The following is a 24,777-nucleotide window of genomic DNA, read 5'->3' on the forward strand; positions in this document are numbered from 1 at the left end:
TTCACCAACAATTTCATTTTCTTATTTTTATTTATTTATTTTTTTAATATTATTTTATTTTATTTGAGAACATACTGTACAGAGGGGCTACAATTACATGGGCAGGATAATGCATACATTTCTTACCAAGCATTGCAGCCTCCTCCTTTGTTTACCCTTCACCTCCCTTCCCAGCCTCCCCCTTCCCCCCACCCAATTATACCCCCCTCCCCCCCCCCACACCGACATTGTAAAGCTGGTTTTGACATGACATTTTGTACTTCTCATTGTTGCAACAGGTCCACCTGAATCCTTAAACGACTGTAAATGTTGGTTGTATTTATCATGGAGTAGGATTTCAGTCATTGTTGAGATAATGAATGGTAGATACCCACAGTTCACTAGATTCCATTATTTCCTAGATTTTCTTGGGAAATGTGCAAAGGACAATTCTACAATAGTTTAGAGAAAAATGTCCTGTTGAACTAACACACAATCCCATTCTAATACCTGCAAAGTGACTCTGGTCTATAGAATTTACCAGCAATTTTAATAACATGGCAACTACCCTATGAGTAGGAAGTTGGTTTTGATTTGTGTTGCCCTAATGAATAGTGATGTAAAGCACATTTTCATACATATTGTCCCTAGGAATATCTTCTAATAGTCATTATTTGCATAAGCTCTCAGAGTTCATGGACTCTTTATTTTATAAATCTTTGATTAGATGTATCAGGTGGACACAAAGATTATCATGGGAGTAATTATGAAGCATTTTAATTGTTGTAATATTATTCAGTATACTAGCCTTATGCACGTTACTTTATATTTAAGACATCCTGCAGCTGGCAAGCTGGTGTGTACCTGCAGTTGTGAAGGTGCATGGGAGGCTGAAATAAAAACATCCCTAGAGACTTTAATGTCTGAAACCAGCTTAGACAACATAGTAAGACCCCATATAAGAAAGAATAAAAGAAAGGAAGCAAGGGAGGGAGGAAAGAAAAAGGAGAGAAAAAAGAGAAGAAGAAAAAGAAGAAAGCTAGAAGAATACATATTAACATAATTTTATTGAAATGATAGATTGATATCTGTTACATGACTATTAGTGAGGATGGAGCAAGGGTATCCCAATTGCTATCAAAAAGAGGAGCACAAAGTGTGCATCAGTGTCTTTGAAGCCATGGGGATACTCCACAGTCTGAGTGCAGTAGGAAAGTTCACAGACCTTTGATAGTACAAATGAGAAGGTAGTCTCAGAAAGAAAACACAATTGAATTAAAATGTTATCTATACACCAGGAAGTAATCTGGCTAACAGGAGAGTGAAATGATGTACAATGGTGTGAAAGGAAAGGAGCAGTCACTTCCAGGAAGAGCAACGGAAGCTGAGTAAAGCAGACACTTCAACAAGCGTCTAGAATGACTTCGGTAGAGTATCAGTTTTATACTGCCCCTACAGCTTTACACTTATGACATATGAAAGCTGTCTATTCTCCATGGTATAAATGAACATTTGCCTAGTGTACTAAGGAGTCACTTGCAAAGTTTAGACATTTGTTGTTACTGGATAGAGTAACAGTGACTAAGCTATGAAAATGCAAAGCTTAGATAGTGTTGAGAGTGTTGTTATGCTGTGTTATGTATTGTAGGAACTTCAGAAAACCTTCTTATATTAGAGGCTTACAAGTTTGCATTTCTTAAGATAGTCACTCTTGGTCTGTTCAACAGATCATCTTTTAGAGACTGGATTCATTTGAAGTTGCAATTAAAATCCCAGGCAGAATCCTCTTCAGGAAATTTTATTGCTTAATTGCGAAGACAACAGAGAAAAATAAGCAATTCAAGTTTTATACCTTATTTCACCTTCTCTAATGTGACCTGCCAATTCTTCAATAAACTTCTCCCCTTTCATCCAATAGATCATTGGCCCAGATTCTCCACTGAATCCAAAGAATGCTTTGCAAGGGATGTTCAGAGGCTTACCTGAAAACAAAAGAAACAGAAATAAGCAGAGGACACCTTGTTAAAACTGGCTTATGGGAGTGGCCCTTTAAAATCCAAAAGAAAACTTAGGATGAACCATTTTCCAGCCCTTTCCTCAATCATGTTATTGTCAAGAAAAAAAGAAAATTATTATGAGGACTTCTAGGAAATTTTAAAATTCAAGCTACCATAAAGGTGAAAAAAAAGTTGTACAGTTTTTGTAACTTTTATTTGCATTGCCCACCTCCAAGAACTAACAGGAAAGAATCAAATAGAAAGAATCTCTTTAAAAATTTTTGAGAGAATTGAGTACTACTTACTTGGACTTGTGTTGGACACAAATAATATTCAAAAGTACAAGTTAACTCTGGATTCTTATTCTGATTGTGTTAGGAAAACTTAGATAATGCAGTGATGGTTAACTTTAGGTGTCAAATTGAGTGGAGTCTGGTGAGATAGTTGGTAAAGTGCTATTTCTGGGCATGTCTGTGATGGTGTTTCCACAAGAGACTGACATTAGAGGTGGTGTTTAAAGTGGACAATGTCCAATCTGCTGACAATCCAGACAGAATTAAAAGGTACTACAAGGGAAAGTTCACTGTTTCTTCTCCTGCCCTTGATTATAGCCTCAAGTTCTCTGTTGTTTGGACACAGGATTTACATCAGTAGTCTCTGGAAATTTTGGCTTTCAGCTTTGGACTGAAAGCTACATGAGTTTCCTTAGTTCTAAGGCTTTACTACTCAGGCTCAGCCATGTTGCTTTCCTAGTTCTCCAGCTTGCCATACTCTGTTGTGGGACATCTCAGCATATAAGCTAAATCTTCAATAAATTGTCTATCTACCTATCATATAATTGGCTATGCCTTCCTGGAGAATCCTGACTGGTATACAAACTGAAGGAAAAATTTGAATTACAAATGTATCTATATATCTATAAAAGGGATACAAAGGAAAAACTCAGTCATATCAATTTTACATTCTTTTTTAGAATTTACAATGCTTAAATAATTATAGGCAGTATTCTAGCACTTCTTACCATGAGTATTAATTTTGGTTGTAAATTTCTCATCAAATATATAAACAATTTTATTTTCTGACAATGATTATAATTTCTTATTGCAGAGTAGACTAGTAAGGGGATAGTGGTATAGAATATCATCCTAATATTTTATATAAGATTCCCTCTATTCATAAATTATAACACATTATTTTATCCATAAAATTTATTTTTTGGCCTTTGTTAGATCATGGGAAAAAGCAATTTTGAAACTTTTTGTTCCTTATGAAATTTTAGGTAGACTTGTTCCCATTATTATTCTGAGCCATAAACAATTGCCCAATCATACATTTGAAATGATCCAAACTTCCTTGTTCTAAGAACCACTGCTTTCTGAAAGCAAAGTCTTTTAATTACCACAACTGGAAGATAGCATTCTTTTGAGACTATTTTTTATTTTACAAAGGAACAGAGTTGATATCTACACTAATACAAAGTCACAAATGAACCTCCTACACACATGGATACAGTGTGGCAGGCTGAGTTTATCCATAAATGATTTGTTAGCAAGTATTAGTTTAATTACAATGTCAATTCATCCCCCAGCAAAATGATACGTCCTAAAACATTTGATCTTTCTGCAGTTGGCAAATGCATCAATGTCAAAAGGCTGACCATATTTCTGATACAAATGTAAAATAAGGTTATTTGCTGTTGCTTCAAATACATGTTCCACATAGGGTTGTCTAAAAGTGAGATAATCTTGTGTTGTGGGAAGTACAGGACTGAGAGTCAAGAAACTTGGATCCTAGTTTGGGATCTGTCATGAACAAATACACTGGCACTGGACGAATAACCTCACTGTATGTTTAATGATCTTTCTTATATGTAATGAGGATGGTAGTAATACTTGTGAGGCTCAGATAAGAGAATGTATACAAAAGTGCTTGGCAAACTCAAAAGCCTCATTGAATTTAGCTACTACTGTTTTTCTTATGAAGTTGGGTCAGAAAAACAAAAGTCAAATTTGAGGCACAATCAGATGTAGATATTGAGCTAGATATGTGTTCATTTTGACCCTGCCAAGCTCATGTTCTCCTTTTGAGTTGCTAGAAACAATTTCTTTCATCAATATTCGGTAATTCACTCCCACAATCATATGATTCTAAAGGATATACGATGCATCCTAGCAAGCCCTGAATTCTCTAAACTTGAACACAAAGATTTCCTATGTTTTGCTACCCTCATTCTCATGAAATGGAAGGTATTAATGAACAGCAAACAAATTGGCAGAAAATCCAGAGATTGTGATAAACATTACTGTAAAGGGTCCCCATTGGTAAAACTACTATATACATTTATACACATACATTTTGGGTGTCATTCATTTGAGCTATGTCGAAAGAATATAGGAAATAAAATACCTTTTAGTGTTTCTTAGCATGTGAGTACTCTATCCTTGTTTGATTTTAATGTAAAAAGACAATTATAGCAACATGCAAAAGAATCTTCTTGCCGTGGTTCACTAATTATGACCGTGTCTGCCCTATCATTGGCATAGCATGCAAGGTACTATTGGAGATATTTCTTCTAAGAGCAATGGTTTTCTTCTCTCATCAGACTGTTTCTTCTTAAATGAACACAAGAGACAGTTTTTCAGCAGTCTAGTTTCTATATATTAAGAATATGCTGAAGATTTTGTCAATGGCCAAAATCAAAGAAGAAAATTTTAACTATCATATGCAACACTCGGAGGAAAATCCTGAAATCATCAGTTCACTGGTCAAATATTGATATATTCTATTTGTGTCAGGAAGTGGCCCCTCCACTTCCAAAAGTCACAAGAAAGATCTCTGCATTGATTGGGTAAACAATCTGAAAGAGAGTCTGTCCAGGCATTTCTCCAATTTGGCTTATGTGCCAAATCCTGACTACCAGTGGCATCAGTGAACTACTGTACTGTTTTGCCTCCAGAAATTTTGAAAGTCGTTCTGTTATTGCATGTCCCATTAGTAGAGAAAGCCAATTCACATTTGCATCCAGGGTAGTTGAAGAGTATCAAAATAAAAAAGAACTTTGTGGAGCTGGGCGCTTGTGGCTCACAACTGTAATCCTAGCTACTCAGGAGGCTGAGATCTGAGGATTGCAGTTCAAAGCCAGCCCGGGTAGGAAAAGTCCTTGAAACTCTTATCTCCAATAAACCACTCAGAAAACTGTAAATGAAGCTATGACTCAAGTGGTAGAGAGCTAGCCTTGAGCTGAAGAGCTGAGGGCCAGCACCCAGGCCAAGAGTTCAAGCCCCACGACTGACAAAAAGAAAGAACTTTGTGAATTGGTACATCTGTGCTAAGTAATGAGGTAACCGAGGCTTTATGGAAAGTGCCTGATTCTCTGTTACCTTAGTATTTCTCTAATTTCATTTCTCAGAGAGTTCTCTGAGAATATACATTGTGAGAAGGTTATTTAAAGAGCTGAAAAATCTAGAAATCCCAATAAGCTTAAAGTTTCACAGCCATGAATTTCCTTTATTCTACTTTTAAGTACTTTGTAAAAGCCTTCTTCTCAATTCAACATGTCACTGTATGAATACAATGTATCTAGACCATCCCTTCTGTCATTCTGCCCTATCTCTCCTAACCCAACCATCACAATCATCAATTTTCTGAACCTTTGTCTTAAAACAAATAAGTTGAAGTTAGTGATGTGCTCAAGAGGAGACATTTTAGAGGGAGAGTTCAGCTATCCATTACCCACTGAGTTGTCTTGAGTTTAGAACCTTAATTTTTCAAAGCAAGATTATGAGGTAAGAAAATTAAAAGTCAGTGAAGTTTGTGATAGTGGAGTTGGTGTGCATCTCTGTGTAGTGTGGGTGTAAGTGGAATAAAAAAGGGAGTAGGTGTTGAAGGGGAATGGGATCCGCATATTATAATTTTGATTGCTAATACTTGCCAACCACTGTTCTGGAAAGAAGCATGCATATAATGTATACTTTATATTACAATTTTTCTGTCATTAAAGATGTATATAACACAACTTGTAAATACTAATATAATGCTGCATTTCAATTACTGAAATGATTAGCAGAGATGTTTTCCATTATTTTGTGAATTTTTTGCAAATAAAAACCTGGCATAGTTCCAAATACATATATTGTTCCATATTTCCATTGACAATGAGGATGAAAGTGTATATGAAATAGAGGAATTTCACAATTTCATTCATTTTACATATATGTGACTGAATTTGTTTAATGAACTGGATAGCAGATTCTGTTTTGCATTTCAAATCCATGTAATTTCTTTCAAAAGAATTTAAAGACCTTGAGACTGCACCATCCAATGTGAGAGAATTGCAGGTAAGGGTAAATGTATACAATTTAATTTATTGTCAACACATATGAATCTTCCTCTACCAAGAATTTCTAAGAATTCTTCAAATGTAGCCAGGTACAAGTAGCTCATGCCTGTAACCCTAGCTACTCAGGAGGCTGAGATCTGAAAATCACAGTTCAGAAAAATCTACAAGACTCTTATTTCTGATTAACCACGAAACATCCAGAAGTGGAGTTGTGGCTCAAGTGTAGAGTGCTAGCCTTGAGCAAAAATGTTCAAGCACAATGTCTAAGCCCTGAATCCCAGCCCCAGGACTGGCATACACACAGACACAGACACAGACACAGACACAGAAACACACACACACACACACACACACACACACACACACACACACACACACACACACACACACAAGTTCTCATAGTTGAAAATTTAATTTTCAATCTAGATCTGCCTCCCATAGCCTATAAATTTTATGAAGGCCACAGATAATGAATAGTAACTGTTTTGCCACAAAATTGTTCCCCATTCTTTGTTTTGTCCTTTAAACAATTTTTCAACCTCTTTGAACATCTCTTTTAAAATTTCCCCTTATCACTACTTATTGGGATACAAATTTTCCTGCTATGTCAAAAGAAGCACTGTCACGGCACTTTGTTTTTTGTTATATTCTCAGACTATATTAATTGTACAAAGAGGTGTACAATTAATTATGATGTCTTCATATTTGCAAACAATGAAGGGAATATTTATCATCTATCTTTCTTATTCTCACTCTTGTTCCCCTTAGTTTACAGTTTTTAGTTGGTTTCATTATTTTATCTTCATATATATTTATGTATATAATTACTTCTGTGACATTCATCTTTTCTTTATATTCCTCTCAAGCTAAAAAGTGCACGTAATTCTTAAGTGATAATCAAAAGTTTTAGATTTGTTAATAGTTGAAGTTGGATGGCCTTATGGGGAATGAGTCAAGTATCTACAGTTTTGGAGACAAAGAATATGAAATAAGATGTAGGGTTTTGTTTTGTTTTGTTTTGTTTTTATTGGTCATGGGTCCAGAACTCTGGGCCTGGGCACTGTCCCTCAGCTCTTCAGCTCAAGGTTAGTGCTGTACCATTTGATCCACAGCACCACTTCCAGCTTTTTCTGCTTATGTAGTGCTGAGTAATTGAATGCAGATCCTCATGCATGCAAGGCAAGCACTCTACCATTGAGCCAGCTTCCCAGACCATAAGATGTAGTTTTTGATTAATAATCAACATATACAACAGTAAATTGGTGGGAGTAATGTGGACTATCTCATGCAGTTTCAAGTTAAGAATGCTCAGACCTACTGTATGTATGGTATGGATAAATTTTAATAATTTTACTATACTGAACTTTATGCATTTTTGAACAATCATAGTTATTCTTCAATGGTGGTCTTGGAACCATATACCCACAAATAGCAAGGGTTTATCGTTTTTATCTGTGTGAGCCTATTTTGTTAATATATTTCCATTTCCATATATTGTTCTGAAAAAGAAATAATCTCATGATTTTATGGCTGAATAATAGTCCATTGTGTTTATATATCATACGTATTTTATTGTCAAGGTGATGTACAGAGGGTTTACACTTACATAAGTTTGAGGTAGTGGTTACATTTCTTGTCCAAGTTTTACAAATCATTTCCAACATATTCTCTTGTGAGTATCGCTGTTGCATAGGTTCCCCCTTTCTCTTTTGTCTCACCATTTTGTTGTGCCCCTTCACTTCCCTAGTTCAGATGAACATACCTACCATATCCACGGTACAAAAAATCAAATGCAGTGACAACAGAGGATGAAACATAGGGGGAAAAACACAAAAGAAAAAAGAAATCACATAGTAACTGAGAATAACAACAACAAAGAAAAACCCCTTGTGTCCATGTTTTGGAGATTATTTCGCATAGGATCACCTTATATGACCTTATACCACACATTTTTATTGATTACTTGTTGAGTATCATGGCTAATTCTATGAGTTGGCTGTTGTAAATAGTGCTACATGAAACATGAGTGTGCAAGTGGTCTCTCTTGTCTGCTGAATGATCAATTTTTGGATATAAGCAGGATCATATGGTAGTTCCAATTTCAGTCTTACAAGGAATATTCATACTGACTTCCATAGTGATCACATGAGTTACATTTTTTTGCAAGTTTCATTCCTGTGTTTTCATCTATAGCAGAGATTACTTTTTAGTGGTACTGGGACTTCAAGGTTCAGGGACGTGAGATCCAGAGCCTCAAGCTTGCTAGGCAGGTGTTCTATCACTTGAGTCACTTTGCTAGCTCTTTTGTGTTGGTAATTTTTGAGATAAGGTCTCACTTTATAATAGGGCCAAACTAGAGTTGAATCCTCTTGTTTGTGCATTATTGCATTGCTGGGTTGGTGGAATAAGCCACTCTGCCCAGCTATTATTCTTCTCACATAACTGGGATGACAGGTACATGTTATTACGCAGCCATTGGCTGAGATAAAGTCTCACAACTTTGGGGGGGGACCTGGATTGGTCTTGAACTGCAGTTGTCCTTCTGTGCCTAGGAATAGAATGGCTTCTCTTTTTCTAAGGTGATTCCTGGGTGCTGAGAGCTATAGAGAAAACCCCATAGTTTGTTCTGCAGAGTACTTTTAAGGTTCTACAAGTTGCAGTGGTGTGGAGTCAGTTTTCTGTTATTTCTTAGATCAGGATGTTTGTGTTACCTGTGCAATAAATCCATATCCAGATCGCGTTAGAGTTCAAATTTCTCTTAAAGATATTTTTTCATTCATGGTGATTTTTCTGGCTGTTCTCCTGGATCAATGAGTATAGTTTTCCAAGCTAGTGTTTCATAGATTTTTAGGATGTACACAATTCAGGCTTCTAGATTTTTATTTGGGTCTTAGTTCTGGCTCTATACTTTACACATATCATTGGCTTAAGCCGTTAACCCCTACAATCAATATCTGGTTGTGATATCTCCAAGAATTATGCAACTTCCGTTTACACTTCTTTCTCTGGCTTTAAATTCCCTCTTCATTCCTGTACCTGGGCATTTCCTGATTTTCTTTCAAGCTGGACTCAACATAGAATCTTGTTCTACTTTGACTAGCATTTCTCTATGCTTAGACTGTAAGATAACTTTTTACTATCTCAATTTAGCCTTGCCCATTGTCCAGATATCTGAAATGTTAATACAGCAACCTATAAATTCTGTATCTTCAGTCTAAATGCTATTTTTTTTCCATTCTCACCAAGAAGTGAAACATAGAGTTTCTATTCTTGTTACTGTTAACAAAACACAGATTTTCTTTTCTTCCCTGGGATCACACTTGAATCTGGCCTTTATAAGATGAGATGAAAACAGGAGTGGATAATTGTAATATCAGTATAAAGGCTAATCACTTTCCTGTTATGCTTAAGTTTGCAACATTAACTTCCAAGAACTTTGCTATTTTCTTAAGAAATGAATCCACAATTAAGGCATACATTTATACATATAAGAATTCCTTGAAATACATGCTGTAATCTAACAGATCAGCATCATCACACAAGACACAAAGGCATGTTATTTCAGTTAAGAGATTCAATTTAGTGCATTGAAATTTGTAAATTATCTCCTTAAAGTTTACAGTAAAACTCTGGACACCATTATATTACACATGCAATCTAGTATGAATTTCTCTTCAATGAGGCATGAAGAGGAAAGTCATAATTTGAATATGTGTAGTACCCCATTAAAATTGTCTTAAAGTTCACATAATCTGCCCAGTATGTCAAGAGCACTGACTAAAGTTTCTGCTTGGGTTTGAACACATGATGAATAGAAATTGTTGAAAAATTCGATGACACTTTGTTTACAATCAATTAGTACACAAAGGAAATTCTTTTACTTTACACATTAATAGTCCTTAAAAAACATTACCATTTAAATTTTGCATCATGTGAAGAAATTCGACTCATTGCATATACATCTGTGATAGTGTAAAACATTTTATTTTGTTAAATGTATTAAAAGGTCATATAGAACACTGAGCATATTGGGCCAACAACAAAATGCTATACATTTCTTTTTTTCTTTTTTTATTGTGAAAATACTGTATATAGGGGTTACAATTACATGGGCAAAATAATGAGTAAATTTCTTATCAAGCATTGTTGCCTCCTCCTTTGTTTCCCCTTCCCATCCCTTCCCATCTCCCACCCCCCCAACCCCCACCCCCTGCCAAAGTTGTAAAGTTCATTTTTTTACATAACAACTTGTACATCTCATTGTTGCAATGGGTCCACCTGTATCCCTATTTAATGGATTTGTTTTTTCCCTTCCCCTCCACAAATTATACCAACATCAAATACAGTGAAAGCAGGTGTTATATCGTGGAGGAGGGACATACAAAGCAAAAAAGAAATCATCTTATAAATATGTTAGAAACAATTGCATGAAAGCAAAAACATTTGAATACTTATCTTGGGGTTCAATTCGCCTAACATCAACTTATCTGACCTTTTTCTGCTTGTCTCAGACATATACTAGTTATTGCAAATACGGGAAACCATGGGACCTATGTCTCTTTGGGCCTGGCTTACTTCACTTAATATAATTTTTTCCAAGTCTTTCTGTTTCCTAACAAATGGGGCAATGTCATTCTTTCTGATGGAGGCATAGCATTCCATTGTGTATATATACCACATTTTCTTGATCCATTCATCAACAAATTCATTTCAGCTGTGAGAAAAAAGGCTATGTAAACTATCATAGAAAGTGTAATACAGTTTATGTAATCATACAGCTCAATTTTTCAAAATCTGATGTTTGTTATAGTCAGTTATAGCTTTCTTTTTTATTGTCAAGGTGATGTACAGAGAGGTAACAGTTACATAAGTAAGGTAGTAGGTACAATTCTTGTCAAACTTGTTACTCCTTCCCTCATTTTTCTCCTATTTTCCCTCCCCTACCCCCAAGTTATAGCTTTCTTAATAAGTCCTACTTTATCACAAACTTCTTCTCTGAGATTATATGCTGCAACATCATTATGATTCAAAGATAAGGCTGAAAAGCAAACAAAATCTTCATGATATGCTTAGGTAAATACTCAAAAATAATTTCAATCTCTGCTGAGAAAGCCTACCATGAACAGCTTACTGTAGGAGAGATCACTAATGCTTACTTTGAGTCAACCAACCAGATGGTGAAATGTGACCCTGACCATGGTAAATACATGGCCTGCTGCCTGTTGTACTGTGGTGATGTGGTTCCTAAAGATGTCAATGCTGCCATCGCCACCATCAAGACCAAGTGTACCATCCAGTTTGTGGATTGGTGTCCCACTGGTTTCGAGGTTGGCATCAATTACCAGCCTCCCACTGTGGTTCCTGGTGGAGACCTAGCCAGGGTGCAGCGAGCTGTGTGCATGCTGAGCAACACTATGGCCATTACTGAGGCTTGGGCTCACCTGGACCACAAGTTTTCCAAGCATGCCTTTGTCCACTGGTATGTGGGTGAAGGGATGGAGGAAGGAGAGTTTTGTGAGGCTTGTGAGGGCATGGCTGCCCTAGAAAAGGATTATGAGAGGTTGGAGCAGATAGCACTGATGGGGAAAATGAGGGTGAAGAGTATTACTAGCTGCTGCTGCTTTACACTCCAAGTCTTAATGATTGTTTTATTTCTGTCATTGTTTTATTTCTGTATGTGACTCTTTTAATTCTGACCTGTTAATAAAATGTTTCCATATAACAAAACAAAAATAATTACAGTTCACAGAAATAAAAATTTTACAAACAAAATAAAAGTTCCTGATTGGTTCTATCCCCAGCAAAGCAAGAATGGAGGAGGGTGAAAATCAAGAATCAATGGAAACCAGGTGCAGGTGGCTCATGCCTGTAATCCTAAGTACTCAGGAGGCTAAGATCTGAGAATTATGGTTCAAAACCAGCCCAGGCAGGAAAGTCTGTGAGACTCTTATCTCCAGTTAACCACCAGAAAACTAGAAGTAGTGCTCGGGCTCAAGTGGTAGAGCGCTAGTCTTGAGCTGAAGAGCTGACGGGCAGTGCCCAAGCCCAGAGTTTAAGCCCCATGACCAAAAAAAAAAATTCATGGAAGCTACTTGGCTAAGATGGAGAAAAAAACATATTCTCTCATTTTGGAAAACGCATGCATATACATGTGTATATATGTATATAATCATATATGCATACATGTATATGTCTGCATGGATGACAATACAAATTTACACAGCCAAAGCTGTACTGGATAAACCTAGATCCTTGATTTCTCTGAAATTACAATCTCAAATCAACTGAATGGAATGTTGATCATTAGTGATAGATTCAAACAGAAATTAAGTAGCTTTCTTGAAGTCAAGGTTTAAGTCAACTTCAATGCTGAAAAAAAAATTTCTCTTCCAGTATGTAGTACAGTGGCTCAATGTACTAGAGACAATGTTAGCTTCCCATCTATACACATTGGGAAAAGAAAGTAACTTCTGACATATCCTAAATTGAGGCAGAAAGTAAGTTGTTACATAACTAAAGGCAAGGAGAATATATTCCTGCAGCGAGATCAAAAGGCAGATGGAAAATTGATGAGGCAAAGACATGGGGTAGTTGTCATAAATAGTAGAAACTTTAAAAAATGTAGTAATTTGTCTGGAAATAGATTTTATGAGAGAAGTATATGTGAAAGTTAATGGATTGGGGATGCAAGAAGGGTGAAGAAAGTACTTTAGTATCCTGGACTAGAAATTTTGGGAGAAAAGAAGAACGGAAAGAAACAAAGAAGGAGGTATGTAGAAAAGGAGGAGGGAGGGAGAGAAGTACAGGAATGGCCACATGAGCAGCTTTCACTTTATACCATTTTTTGCTTACAAGTATATATGATGTTAGCAAATTTTCTTCAAGGATAGTGAGGAACATTCTTTTTTATTTTGCCTGTATTAGTAGGAATAGTACAATGTTAAGTTTTACAATAAAAGGAGAAAGAGTGTTATTTCATGGTTTAAAGAGTGAGTGATGGGTTTGCTTTGGTTGGTTCATAATAGCTCAAAGGTCCAAGTGGTGCAACGTCCACTGGAGGATGAATTGCTTAGAGTTATCAGGAAGTACCTAGCTGAACTGTCACGTAGCCATAATGTTTTCAGAAGTCTCTGTTACTGAATTTGGTCTAGGGTGAATGATCATGCCCAGCATTGTGACTACACACATCATACTTATAAACTTTGCTTACCTTTCCTCTTTCATGCCCTTAGAATAAAGACTCACTGGCTTGGATTCTGAAGACACATTTTTTAAAAAGCTGGAGACAGTTTTATTTTACATCATGAAAAGTTCCAATCACTTAGAAAAGTAGAATAGTACAATTGAGCAACATACATGTATGCTGCAGCTTCAACAAAGATCATTTATCACCAGCTTTATTTCCATTGTATTCCCATACCCGAACAATCTCTCCAGGATCATCCTAAAGAAAGTCAGATATTAGATCCAGTTTGTCAATTTGCTAGTACATACATGTAGATATGATTTGAGAATAGGATATCATTTGAATGCAGTGCATATGTGATTGCCCTAGGAGAAATTAGAGTATAAAAAGAAAGTTAAGATTTGAAGAATTTCATCATTAGAAGGTTGAATAGAAGGGAATAGAAATACTAAAGAACAAGAGAACTCAAATATAATTGTGTCATAAAAACCAGTGGAAGACAGCTGCATAAAGAGAGTATTATTACACCTAGAGTTAATGTAAGTGGAGGATAAAAATAATGTCCATTGGCTTATGTAACATGAATGTCATTGGTCATTCACTAGTATATTTGAGAGGGAAAAATAGTGGTGTGTATAGATGGGAGGATAAAGTGTGGAAATAGAGACAGTGAGTTTAGAGACATGGGTAATAACAAAGTTTTTTTAAAAAGTATTTTGATTAATTTTAGTTTTCATGGAAAAGTTTTAAACAGAGAAATTTATTACTGAACATAATTGACCATGGCTTTTGGCTTGTGGAAGGAGGAAGGGCTTCATAGCTCAGATAAAAGTATTAATCGAGAACTTTTAATTCAAATTGCTTAATGCAATTCCATTTGTCCAACCTTTCTTTAATTTCGTATGTTTCTGGGTCTTTATTAAGAAAATTTCAGCCTGTGACAAGGAGCCCTAGAGTTTTTCCTATTCCGTTTTGTAATGGTTTTGGAGTATCTTCTTTTACCTCAAATTCTTTGATCCATTTGGAATTGATTCTGATGCAGGGGGATATATAAGGATCTAACTTTAGTTTTCTACTGGTGTTTAACCAATTTTGCCAGCACCATTTGTTGAATAGGCTGTCTTTTTTTCATCCTATTTTTTTTGGGGGGGGGGGCCTGAACTCTGGGCCTGGGCGCTGTCCCTCAGCTCTTCAGTTCAAGGCTAGCGTTCTACCACTTGAGCCACAGTGCCACTTCTGGCTTTTTTCTTTTTGCTTATGTGGTGCTGAGGAATCGAACCCAGGGCCTCATGCGTACAAGACAAGCGCTCTACCACTGAACCACCTTCCCAGTCCCCCTTTCATCCTATTTTTTAAAACTTTATTGTATTGTAAAGATGCTGTATAGAGGGGTTACAGTTACATGAGTAAGGCAATGAGTACATTTCTTGTCAAGCATTGTTATGCCTTTGAAGATGCAAATTTTTATATTTATACTTCCTATTCAATGATTCAAGGTACAGGAAAGGAAAAACACATTCTGGAAAGAGTTCTGGAGTCATAACACCAAAGTTATAGCTCCAGCTTTTCCACCAAATTGCTATAATTTTTGGCCAAATTCCCTTTCCTTATAAGGCTGTTTCTTTTTCTAAATGGTGCTAGGGTCAACTGAGAAAATCTCAGCATTTGTCCAAGCCCAACCTTCTCTTATTTTAAGCAGTTGGCCTAGAAGAGTGAATGCTAGGACTTTCCAGGTGGGATGAACTGATTGGCTTTGAATTCTATCCTTTAGTCAATAAACATTGGTTATTTCAGCCAAGGAAAGCGGATGTGAGTCTGTGTGCCTTGAGTGGATTCTAGCTTTAGTTCTAAAGCCCTGTGGCCAGGATGTTACTTTATGCTTGAGTAATTCTGCCTGCTGGACATGGAGTCTCAGCTCCTCTATACACTAACCTCTAACTGTTTCTTGCAGAGTGGACTTCCTGTCTGTGAACCCTGTCTTGCCTTGAAACCTAGTTCCTTTCTATCCCACTGGTCCCTGGATGCTTATGTTGGCTTTGCTGATCTTGGCTTAAGGCCTTTCTTTCCTTGACCCAGTGCTCTCCATATCTCAGCTTGACAAAAGGATTTTAAAAAGCTCTCTGGGGAAGACAAGTCCTTGGATACAAACTCAGTGCACTAGCAAGTCCAATTCATACTCAGCAAAATAAGATGTCAGAAAGAGTTGAATTAAGCAAATGCACTGCGTATGCACTCGTGTGTATAGTTGCAAGAGAATTCATTTGGATTGAATTAATACTTCAAAATTAAATGCACATGATTCTCTATATTGTGTTAAGTAGAGGAAAAAGCAGACTACTTTTCTAAATGCTTTGAGATTGAATGACTTCACGTTTTAAAAATGTCCTTATTGATTTAGAAATCTAGGTTTGTAGAATATTCAACCCATGTAATTATATCAATTAGAAAAAGATACCAATCAATATTAGACTCATGTTCAAAGTTATTTTTATTTGCTTCTAAGGTTGTTTGCTTTCATGCTACATGCAGTTACATGTTAGGGCTTGTGACGTTGAATTTATACTAGCAAACAGACAAGATCGAAGCAAAAACAGACTACAGAGTAACTTCTTTTTTCTAAAAGAGGTCATCTTTGTCATTCAAAAACATGTGATATAAAACAGAAATCTTCTTTCCTTTCTCACCTTTGGCATCACCAAAAGTATTTGTGAATGACTTACTGGAAAGATCACAATTTTTGGTACTGGAAAAAACTTCCTAGTCAAATCTTGCTCTACAAATTTAGAGGAAAAAACTTCCTAGTCAAATCTTGCTGTACAAATTTAGAGGGAAATGCATCATTGTATTGATCCATGGGAATTCTTATTTTTTCCCCAAAGATTGATCCAGGAATTACATAGCGGTTGAGGAAAATACTGATGTGTTTTCTGAACATAATAGTATGATTTAAAATGTGATTTGCAAAGCTTGAAGGGAGGTGAAGGGTAAACAAAGGAGGAGGCTGCAATGCTTGGTAAGAAATGTATGCATTATCCTGCCCATGTAATTGTAACCCCTCTGTACAGTATGTTCTCAAATAAAATAAAATAAAATTTAAAAAAAAAAGTCTTCAAAATAAAAAATGCAAATGTGGCTGGATGTCTGCAGAATTTGACTCTAGAAATGCTTTTTAAAACAAGGATACAGGCTGACCCATTGTAGCAACGATATGTACAAGACACTATGTTATAAACAAACTCTCCAAGTTGGGGGAGGGGAGGGCGAGTAGGGGAGGTGGGGAAAGAAGGGATGGCTGGGGAAAAACAAAGGAGGGGTAACAATGCTCTAGAGGAAATGTATACATTACTCATGTAACTGTCACCCTTCTGTACAGCATCTTTACAATAAAAAGAAGTCCTCCAAGAATCCATTAATCCATCAGAAAATGGAAATATTAAGGCTTAATGCCTGGTTTAGAAAATTAAATTCAAGGCTATCTACAGATTATGCATCAGATTCATGTCACTCTATTTCTATAAGGATTTTCTCAAGTTTTATAAACATTCTTTTAAACTATTAATTTCCCTTACCTACAAATACCCTCTGTCCTGAAATTCATTATACTCTAATTTGTAGCCAATTTGATTGACATTACTTTATCTTTCACCTTTGCCCACTCAAAGTCTCACCCACTAAGCTCTATCTCAGGTGTCATCTACTCCATAAAATATTCTCTGACTTCCCAAGTGCACATTAATTCATTTCCTTCACTCTTTTCTCTGCACCCCATTTGGGTAGAGTCATAGGGAGTTAAAAGTTTGTGTTTTGCCTTCATATGATTATTACAACAAACATAAGCAAAGGCCTAATATGTGCTGTCCAAGTTAATTCTGACAGAAACCCAGTTGTTAGGGTATCATTACTCTCAGTTTACAAACAGAAGCTGAACAAAGCTAAACATCTTGCCCAAAGCCACAAACATTGTAAGTGGCAGAAACTTAAAACCAGACAGGCTCCACAGCTAAAGATCTTAACTACTCTTCCATACTGCTTTTCAGAGACTCCTCTTCCCCAATAAATGTCATGGGTCTTAATAGTAGAAACTGCATCTCATATTTCACTCTCATTTCCTTAGAGGACTAGCACGGTGCAAAGCACATATTTCTGCTTAATAGTACTTGCTGGAGTTTTGAAAGCTTAGAGTAATTTCCCTAGTTGTACTTATTGGATTGGTCTCTCTCTTCTTCCTCCCTCCCTCCCCTCCCCTCCTCTTTTGGTAGTGGGACTTGAATTTAGGGCCTAGACATTGTTCCTGAGCTTTTTCACTCAAGAGTAGAGCTCTGCCACTTTGAGGTACCATGTCACTTCCATTTTCTGGTCGTTAACTGGAGATAAGAGTCTCATGAAACCTGCCTGGGCTGGCTCCACACCACAGTCCTCAGATCTCAACCTCCTGAGTGGCTAGAATTACAGGCATGAGCCAATGGCGCCTGGCTGAGTTGGCTATTTTTGTGACGTTAAATTTTGTCTTTGTGAGCCATCATAAATCCACTTTGGAATAAACCAGGTAATAAAAATAAATGGATATTCTATAGTTTAAGTTTTTTTTTACTCCATCTTCTCACCCTTTTTAAAAGAGAAGAGGAAAGAAGAAAAGGGAAAAGAAATAGACATGATCTGGGTTGACTATTCAAAAGTTCCCTCAAAGCAGAATCAATAATGAAATGGGAAGAAAGAGTTTCAATGTTTACATGCCTGTGCAAATCAGTCAGAGTGCTGTGCTCAGAAAATACCAACCAGAGATGGTCACTTTTTCCTTATGCTTGAGTCTTGGATTTTATCTTAAATTATTTTATGTATGTAATCTTTCTCTCCTTGTGTTCATACTACTTACTGAAGATCAAAGGATATATAAACAATAGAAAAGAGAGGATTTTGAAGTTCGTTATTATAGTTAAAATATTGTAACTTTTACCTTCTCTTTATGCCTGTGCTGAAAGTCATGGTGATTTAAAGAAATAAAGATCCATCATTTCTCATGAAACAAGTCAGAGGTCAAGCTCTGAGTCTTATCCTAGGAATAAACTGAAACGATATTCAGAAGGTTGGCAAAGTGTACTTTGAGGTTCATTTGTTTCCTCCAGTGCTTTGTGCCCATTGCTCAAGCAATGAACCCCTGAGTTCTGAGTCATCATGCCAAGCCATTCATCCTGCAGAGAATGGATTCCCACTCCATCTCTCTTTTTGCCTCCCCTTTTCATGTCTTGTACTGTCCCTAGCCACCAAGCTTTGCAAGCATTCACACGTCCTGTGCATTTGCCACCTTCCACTTATAACTCTGTACTTTCTGTGATTATAAAATAAAGCCTTGTTATTTGATAACATAGATGAAGCTTAAAATGGGAATTTCCATATGCTTTCGTGTAATACACTTTTTTCTTTGAAAAATTAATGTGCATGTTTGGCAAAGTCTCTCAAAGAACAGGACAAGTGTTAAGCAATATGGATTGCTTAACCTAGCAGAGCTTTCTAAATTCCTCTCTGCTAATCTATTGACGTGAAGTCCTCAAAGCAGCTGCTCAATAATCTTTTTTTCTCACTCATCCAAAACTCTTTCTCAAATCCACAGGGAACATTCCTGTCTCCTCAGTCATTCTCACTCTTCCTATCTTCCTATCTTCTGGATCTAGTTCTGTATTCTATTATTTGATTTGTTCTATGTCTTTCCTTGTTTAAAGCCTCTGTAATAGCATGGAACTTTTAGTATAAAAATAATGCTTGCAAAATTCAAAAACTGCAACTTTCCAATTACACTGTTATTGCTTTATAAGTATCTTGTAAGCTAGCTTCTGTAAATAGTGGTCTCTCTCTATTTTGAATTTGTATAGGCAATTACATTTTGTTCTGCAAATATATCACTTCATTTCAACAAACACATAACAAGCGCCTACTATGGGGAAGAGCCTTTCCTAGCTGTTCAATGGATAATCATATCAAATAACATCTGGTTATCTCTGCCTTCAAGGATTTCAATGTCAAATAAGAAGAGTTCGTGGAAGGTAGTTTGTCGGCATTGCTTAGATTGGTGGTATTCTTTGCTTCTAGTTGGGTTTGAACTTCAGAACTTTTCGCAGGCTTCCTAGAAGACCATTCCTTATATTATTATCCCCACAGAATGAATATTGGAAAAACAAAATACCAGGAGTGGCCTAGTATGGAAAAAAGTCTCAAAATCTGATTGTTTCTGTCACATCCTCCTCTCTATTTGACTTGAGCCAAGAACAACCTAAATGTTTTTCCACTTTGGCCCTTTCTCCTCACTATTTTTCACTTGTTCTCTGTAGTTAAAAGACCTATTAAAGCCAAATTATTGCCCTACAGCTCTTCTGTTAAATAGATATTCAAAGGTGAGTTTTCATAAACCACTCAATTCAGAAAATAAAGGAAGACTTCTTTCTTGAAGCATTTAACTGGAGAATGGCCAATGTGAGTTACAGTTCATGTGCATAGAGTGGCTCTCTACCATTTGTTAATGGCTACCTGATAGAAAGATTGTCAATATACCAGCTAGAAATGAGTTAAGAAAGCAACTCTACACAGAAAAAATAGGGCTGTGTCTATTGTAAGAAGTATTTAAGCTGAGAATGTTGAATAGATTTATAAAGAAGTATTTGAGAATGTTGATTAGACTTACTGAGAATAGACTTGAGAATGCTGAATAGAATTACAAGTTTAAAAGGTGATACCGAAGCCCCAGAATTCTTATCTCTAAATTCTTTGGTTGAACATAGGAACCACTCACTATGACCCTTGTTTTCAGCATATGGTTTCCTCAAGAAAATTAAACATTATGCTTCCTAGGGATAGAAAACTGTTTTTCTCTTAAATCGTTTTAGTAGCTAGTAAAGTACGAGCTTTACAGAAGGCTTGATTTGTTGTTAGAATACTAGTTTAACTACTGATATCATCACCTACATCAAGTTAAAGTATGCTTATTTTAGTTAAATCTTGTTCTATTTATGTTTTTCCACAGAAACTGTACTCTGAGTACTAGTTTCATTTTTACTACTATCACATTTTTAAGGTCTTAAGCTTCATTCTCTTCTATTCTCAATGGCACTCCCTCCTCCTCCTCCTCCTCCTCCTCCTCCTCCTCCTCCTCCTCCTCCTCCTCCTCCTCCTCCTTCTCCTCCTCCTTCTTTTTTTTGGTCGGTAATGGGGCTTGAACTCTGGACCTTGGTGCTGTCCCTGAACTCTTCAGCTCAAGGCCAGAGCTCTACCACTTGAGAAACAGCACCTAGTTTTCTGGTGTTTAATTGGAAATAAGAATTTCATGGACTTTCCTGCCCAGGTTGGCTTTGAACCATGATCCTCAGATGTCAGCCTCTTGAGTAGCTAGGATTACAGATGTGAGCCACCAGCACCAGGCTCACTCATTTCTTTTTCCTAATATTTACTCCTATCTTTTCATTTCTTATCTATAAATGGCTAGCCTTAATGCTCTCACGTTGTGTGAATAAGTTCCTTCTTGTGTTTATATTGATACCTTGAATGTATTTATAGATAGGAGCTATGCTTGTTTAGCTTAGCAGCTTCTTTTCCACCATGAGTCAGTCCTTCCTTAGAATGTTCCTGTTTGTTTTTCTAATTTAGATTGTGGGTTTTCTTCTCTTTATTCACATTTTTCCTATATATTGCAAGAAATATATACACCATTTCACCAGAAGTCTTCTCAATTACAAAATGATCTGAACAATATTACCTATGTTTTCTACAGCATATGAGAAAATAGATTTTATTGAAATCCATAAGAATTATGACACTTCATTTTGGGTACTAGTTTGATTTTTCCTAGTTTTCCCCTCACAAAGAGAGATAGAGGAGCCAAATAGACTTGGCCATTAATTCCATCCCTTGCTTGCTCACTAAATAATGGAGAAAAAACAGTACAGTAACTTAGCAGGTCAAAGGAAAGTACCGTTAATCCTAGAATCATTTCCAATTATTTCTGTTATTTGCCTAGATATACAAACAAACAAAAATATACAGCTCTTTCTCATGTATGTGTCCAAGATTGATTTGAAGCTCTTTAAGAATCATTACATATGAACAATCTGCATCTTGCCTACCATTCTTGCTACTTGTTAGTGCTCTGAGGGTAGTCAATGAGTGGAACAATTACAATTAAATTGTGTGCTAGACAATTTTTAATTTTATCTTATCTTTACATACTTGTACAAAGGAGTTGCTATTCAAAAAAGTAGACATAGGGGACTGGGATGTAGCTCAGTGGCAAAGCACTTGCTTTGCAAGTGCAACGCCCTCGGTTTGATCCCCAGTGCAAAAAAAAAAAAAAGACAAAACTACAGTTAAAACAAACAAACAAACCAAAAAATAGGGATATTAATTGTTTAATCAGTATTTTACTTTACTAATTTATTTCTGAATTAACATACATTTATATTAGGAGGGGTTTTTCATTATGATGTTTCCATATGTGCACACAGTATACTTAGAACAAATTCACTTCCTCCACCATTTTCTCCTTTTTTCCCTCCTACCTCTCCCCTTTTATAAATGGCATTTGGTGGTTTTATTATGAATTATTTATATTACATTTATTCTTTCTCAAGTATTTTTAGCAATTCAATGAAAAAGTGTGTATTTGTGAAAATAAATTGAGCTATATTTTTGAACCTGGATTTAAGATGTCTTCTCACAATTAAATAACTTCAAAATCAGCTTGTTGGCGTGTATGAGATTTGTATATATGGTTTATTTGGAATGCACTATATTCTGTTCTGTATTACAATTTTGTATACTTCTGATCTCCATGCTATATGTAAGCTCCTTGGCAGACCTCATAACTAATCCATCTTGGTAAACTTTACAAATCCAGTGCCTTGCATTTAGTATGCTTTCAGTAAATGTAAGTGAATGAAATAAAATAGTTTCCAAAAGACCTGTCCTAGGAAATATTTCAAAAATCAATGTTCTAACTATTCCATGTACTTGGAAAATAATATAAGAACATGTCCTTAAAATGCATCTCATAATTCACATTTTTCTCACTGTTTCTGACTTGTCTTTGCACCCAACTTAGTCTGAGACAGTGAAGTCATGATGTTTATCTTTACACGGAGAAGTCAGACACATTTGATACTCACCAAGATTCTTTTAAAAAGACATATGGAGAAGAATGGATGTGGCTAAATAAAGTTGGTGACAGCAATTGCATACTTGTCTCTAATAGAGCTGGAAGGGAACTCAACACCATGTCCTACCCTCTCACCATAGATAAGAAATGAAGAGACACAAGTTTTTGAAAAAATGATTCTTAGAAGAACATATACCAACCTTTGGCAGAGCTCACAATACAACTCTCAAGTGTCCACCTCTAAGTTGAATACTCTGTTCCATTATAGCAGAAACCTTTAGTCCTTAACCTGAGACCACTGTCCTATCCTCCTATTATAAGCTCTGTGTTTATTTTTGCTTTGAGTCACTTCTGCCTTCCAGTTTAGTATGAAGACTTTAGCTGTGTTTGTCTTCTGTAAACACAAACATATTTATAACATGGTTCTACTTCAAAATATAATATGACTTCCATAACTTCCCAATTTAAGTGGTTTTCATCAAATGTCAACTGAAGGGTTTGGTGTCTGCTGATACTCTATATTGTACAGGATAGTACACACAACAAAAAATTACCCACCCTCAAGCAACAGAGCTGAAGTTGAGAAACCTTGCTCTAAATTCTAGAGCAGTTGGTGTTCTGTCCTCGACTATCACTATTTTGCTTCCTAAAACCCCACACCTAGAAAAACTGTACTACTTCCTACTTATTACATGTACTCCACACTTTTCCATTGCTTGAGTTTGCTTGATTTGGAATAATTTTCTGCATTTGACCACATTCTTCTTATTTTTTTTAAGACTACACTGTACATGCTCTCCTCACAAACATTTCCCTTCATCTTTACCACAAGATCATGTCCTTTTTCATAGAAATTTGGATGTAGCCTGTTATTTTTAAACCTTCATATTACTTTGACAAAGTAGGATAGACTCTGAAGTATCTGTGTGAAAATGTATACAAAGTTTGGAGTCCCAAGGCTTATTCTTCCAAGATTTATTTAATGGAATTCATCTTGGACATGACATTGCACTTCATTGAGTTTCATATGTTTCATCACTGAAATGGGGTAAATAAGGCTGACTTCCTAAAGACGCCCAGTAGAAGAAGCAAAATTATCTGAGTGAAAGTGTTTTATAAGTTTTAAAATGCTGTGCTAATGTGAAAGCTTGTTATTTTTATTGCAAGGGGAGCCAGCCCTTGAAACACAGGTCCAAGTTTCATTTAACCTCATGTAGGGAATAAGTAATGCCATTGGTCATACTGAAAATTTTTGGCTGACCTTGTATGAGGGCAGGGCATACACTTAAGTCTAATTTTACTCATGAAGAATACAGGGTGTTCTTTAGGCCTTGCATCTACTGAGCATAATGGGTAGGAAAACACTTCCTTTTTCTGGAGAAGAAAGAGAACAAGTGAGTTCACCAGCAAATTATTCACAACAGGAATGCCATGGGCAACAAGAGAGTTTCAGAACATTATTCTGCAGTCAAACCCATCCAGCTCATGAAGAATGTCATAATTTACCTGCAGTTTCCTACAAGGGCATTTGTGGAAATATTGTCCTTGCCATCTCAGAAACCCCAGAATGCAACTGTCCTCTTGCAGCCAAAGTTTGAGAATCAAATATATAAGAATAAGTATGGAGAGACCTAACTTTGTTTTAGGTGATAATTTATTGTATCTCTGGAAGTCTTGCTTATTGTTATTCTTCATAACTCAAATGATACTTGTGGAAATTAAGGCATGATAGAGGTTATGGAACTGGAGATTATAACTATACACATGTTTCACACTAGAGGTCACTCTTGCAATCTAAGAACAGAATTCTGAAACACAGGAAAACAAAACAAAAAGCAAATACCATCAAAGCACTAAAATACACAAACAACATTTATACAACAACTGAAGTTATGCTTTTCCATTGAAATTTATGAAAATGCTCTTCAAATTATCAAACAAATTGGTAATACTGTGGTCAGATGTTATTGAATATGAGAGCTTATACTTATACTCTATGTGGCAGGCTGGCATGTTGGTAAGCAACCAGGCTTCCTTGACTTGTGACATCAACCCAAATCATTACTGAAGTGTTCAGCTTGCTATAGACTTGCATAGATTTGGGTGACATGCATGTTTTAAACCAAGTGACTAGTAAACA

The 24,777-nt window shown here is 36.2% G+C and overlaps 2 protein-coding genes across 2 annotated transcripts in view; one reads left to right on the forward strand and one right to left on the reverse strand.

Annotated features, from left to right (window-relative positions):
* Positions 1-24,777, reverse strand: part of Il1rapl2 (interleukin 1 receptor accessory protein like 2) — a 1,139,514-nt gene that overhangs the window by 50,836 nt on the left and 1,063,901 nt on the right. The window contains exon 7 of the mRNA XM_070038998.1: positions 1,832-1,961. Within this exon, the coding sequence (XP_069895099.1) occupies positions 1,832-1,961 (130 nt within the window). The remainder of the gene's footprint in view (positions 1-1,831; positions 1,962-24,777) is intronic.
* On the forward strand, positions 11,376-11,926 carry LOC138839256 (tubulin alpha-8 chain-like). Its single transcript, XM_070038842.1, is given in 2 exon segments — positions 11,376-11,868; positions 11,871-11,926. Coding segments are annotated over 2 exon segments (549 nt in total).

This window comes from Dipodomys merriami, unplaced genomic scaffold (assembly GCF_024711535.1).
Source record: "Dipodomys merriami isolate MVZ:Mamm:240054 unplaced genomic scaffold, mDipMer1.0.p SCAF_3, whole genome shotgun sequence".
Lineage (NCBI taxonomy): Eukaryota > Metazoa > Chordata > Mammalia > Rodentia > Heteromyidae > Dipodomys > Dipodomys merriami.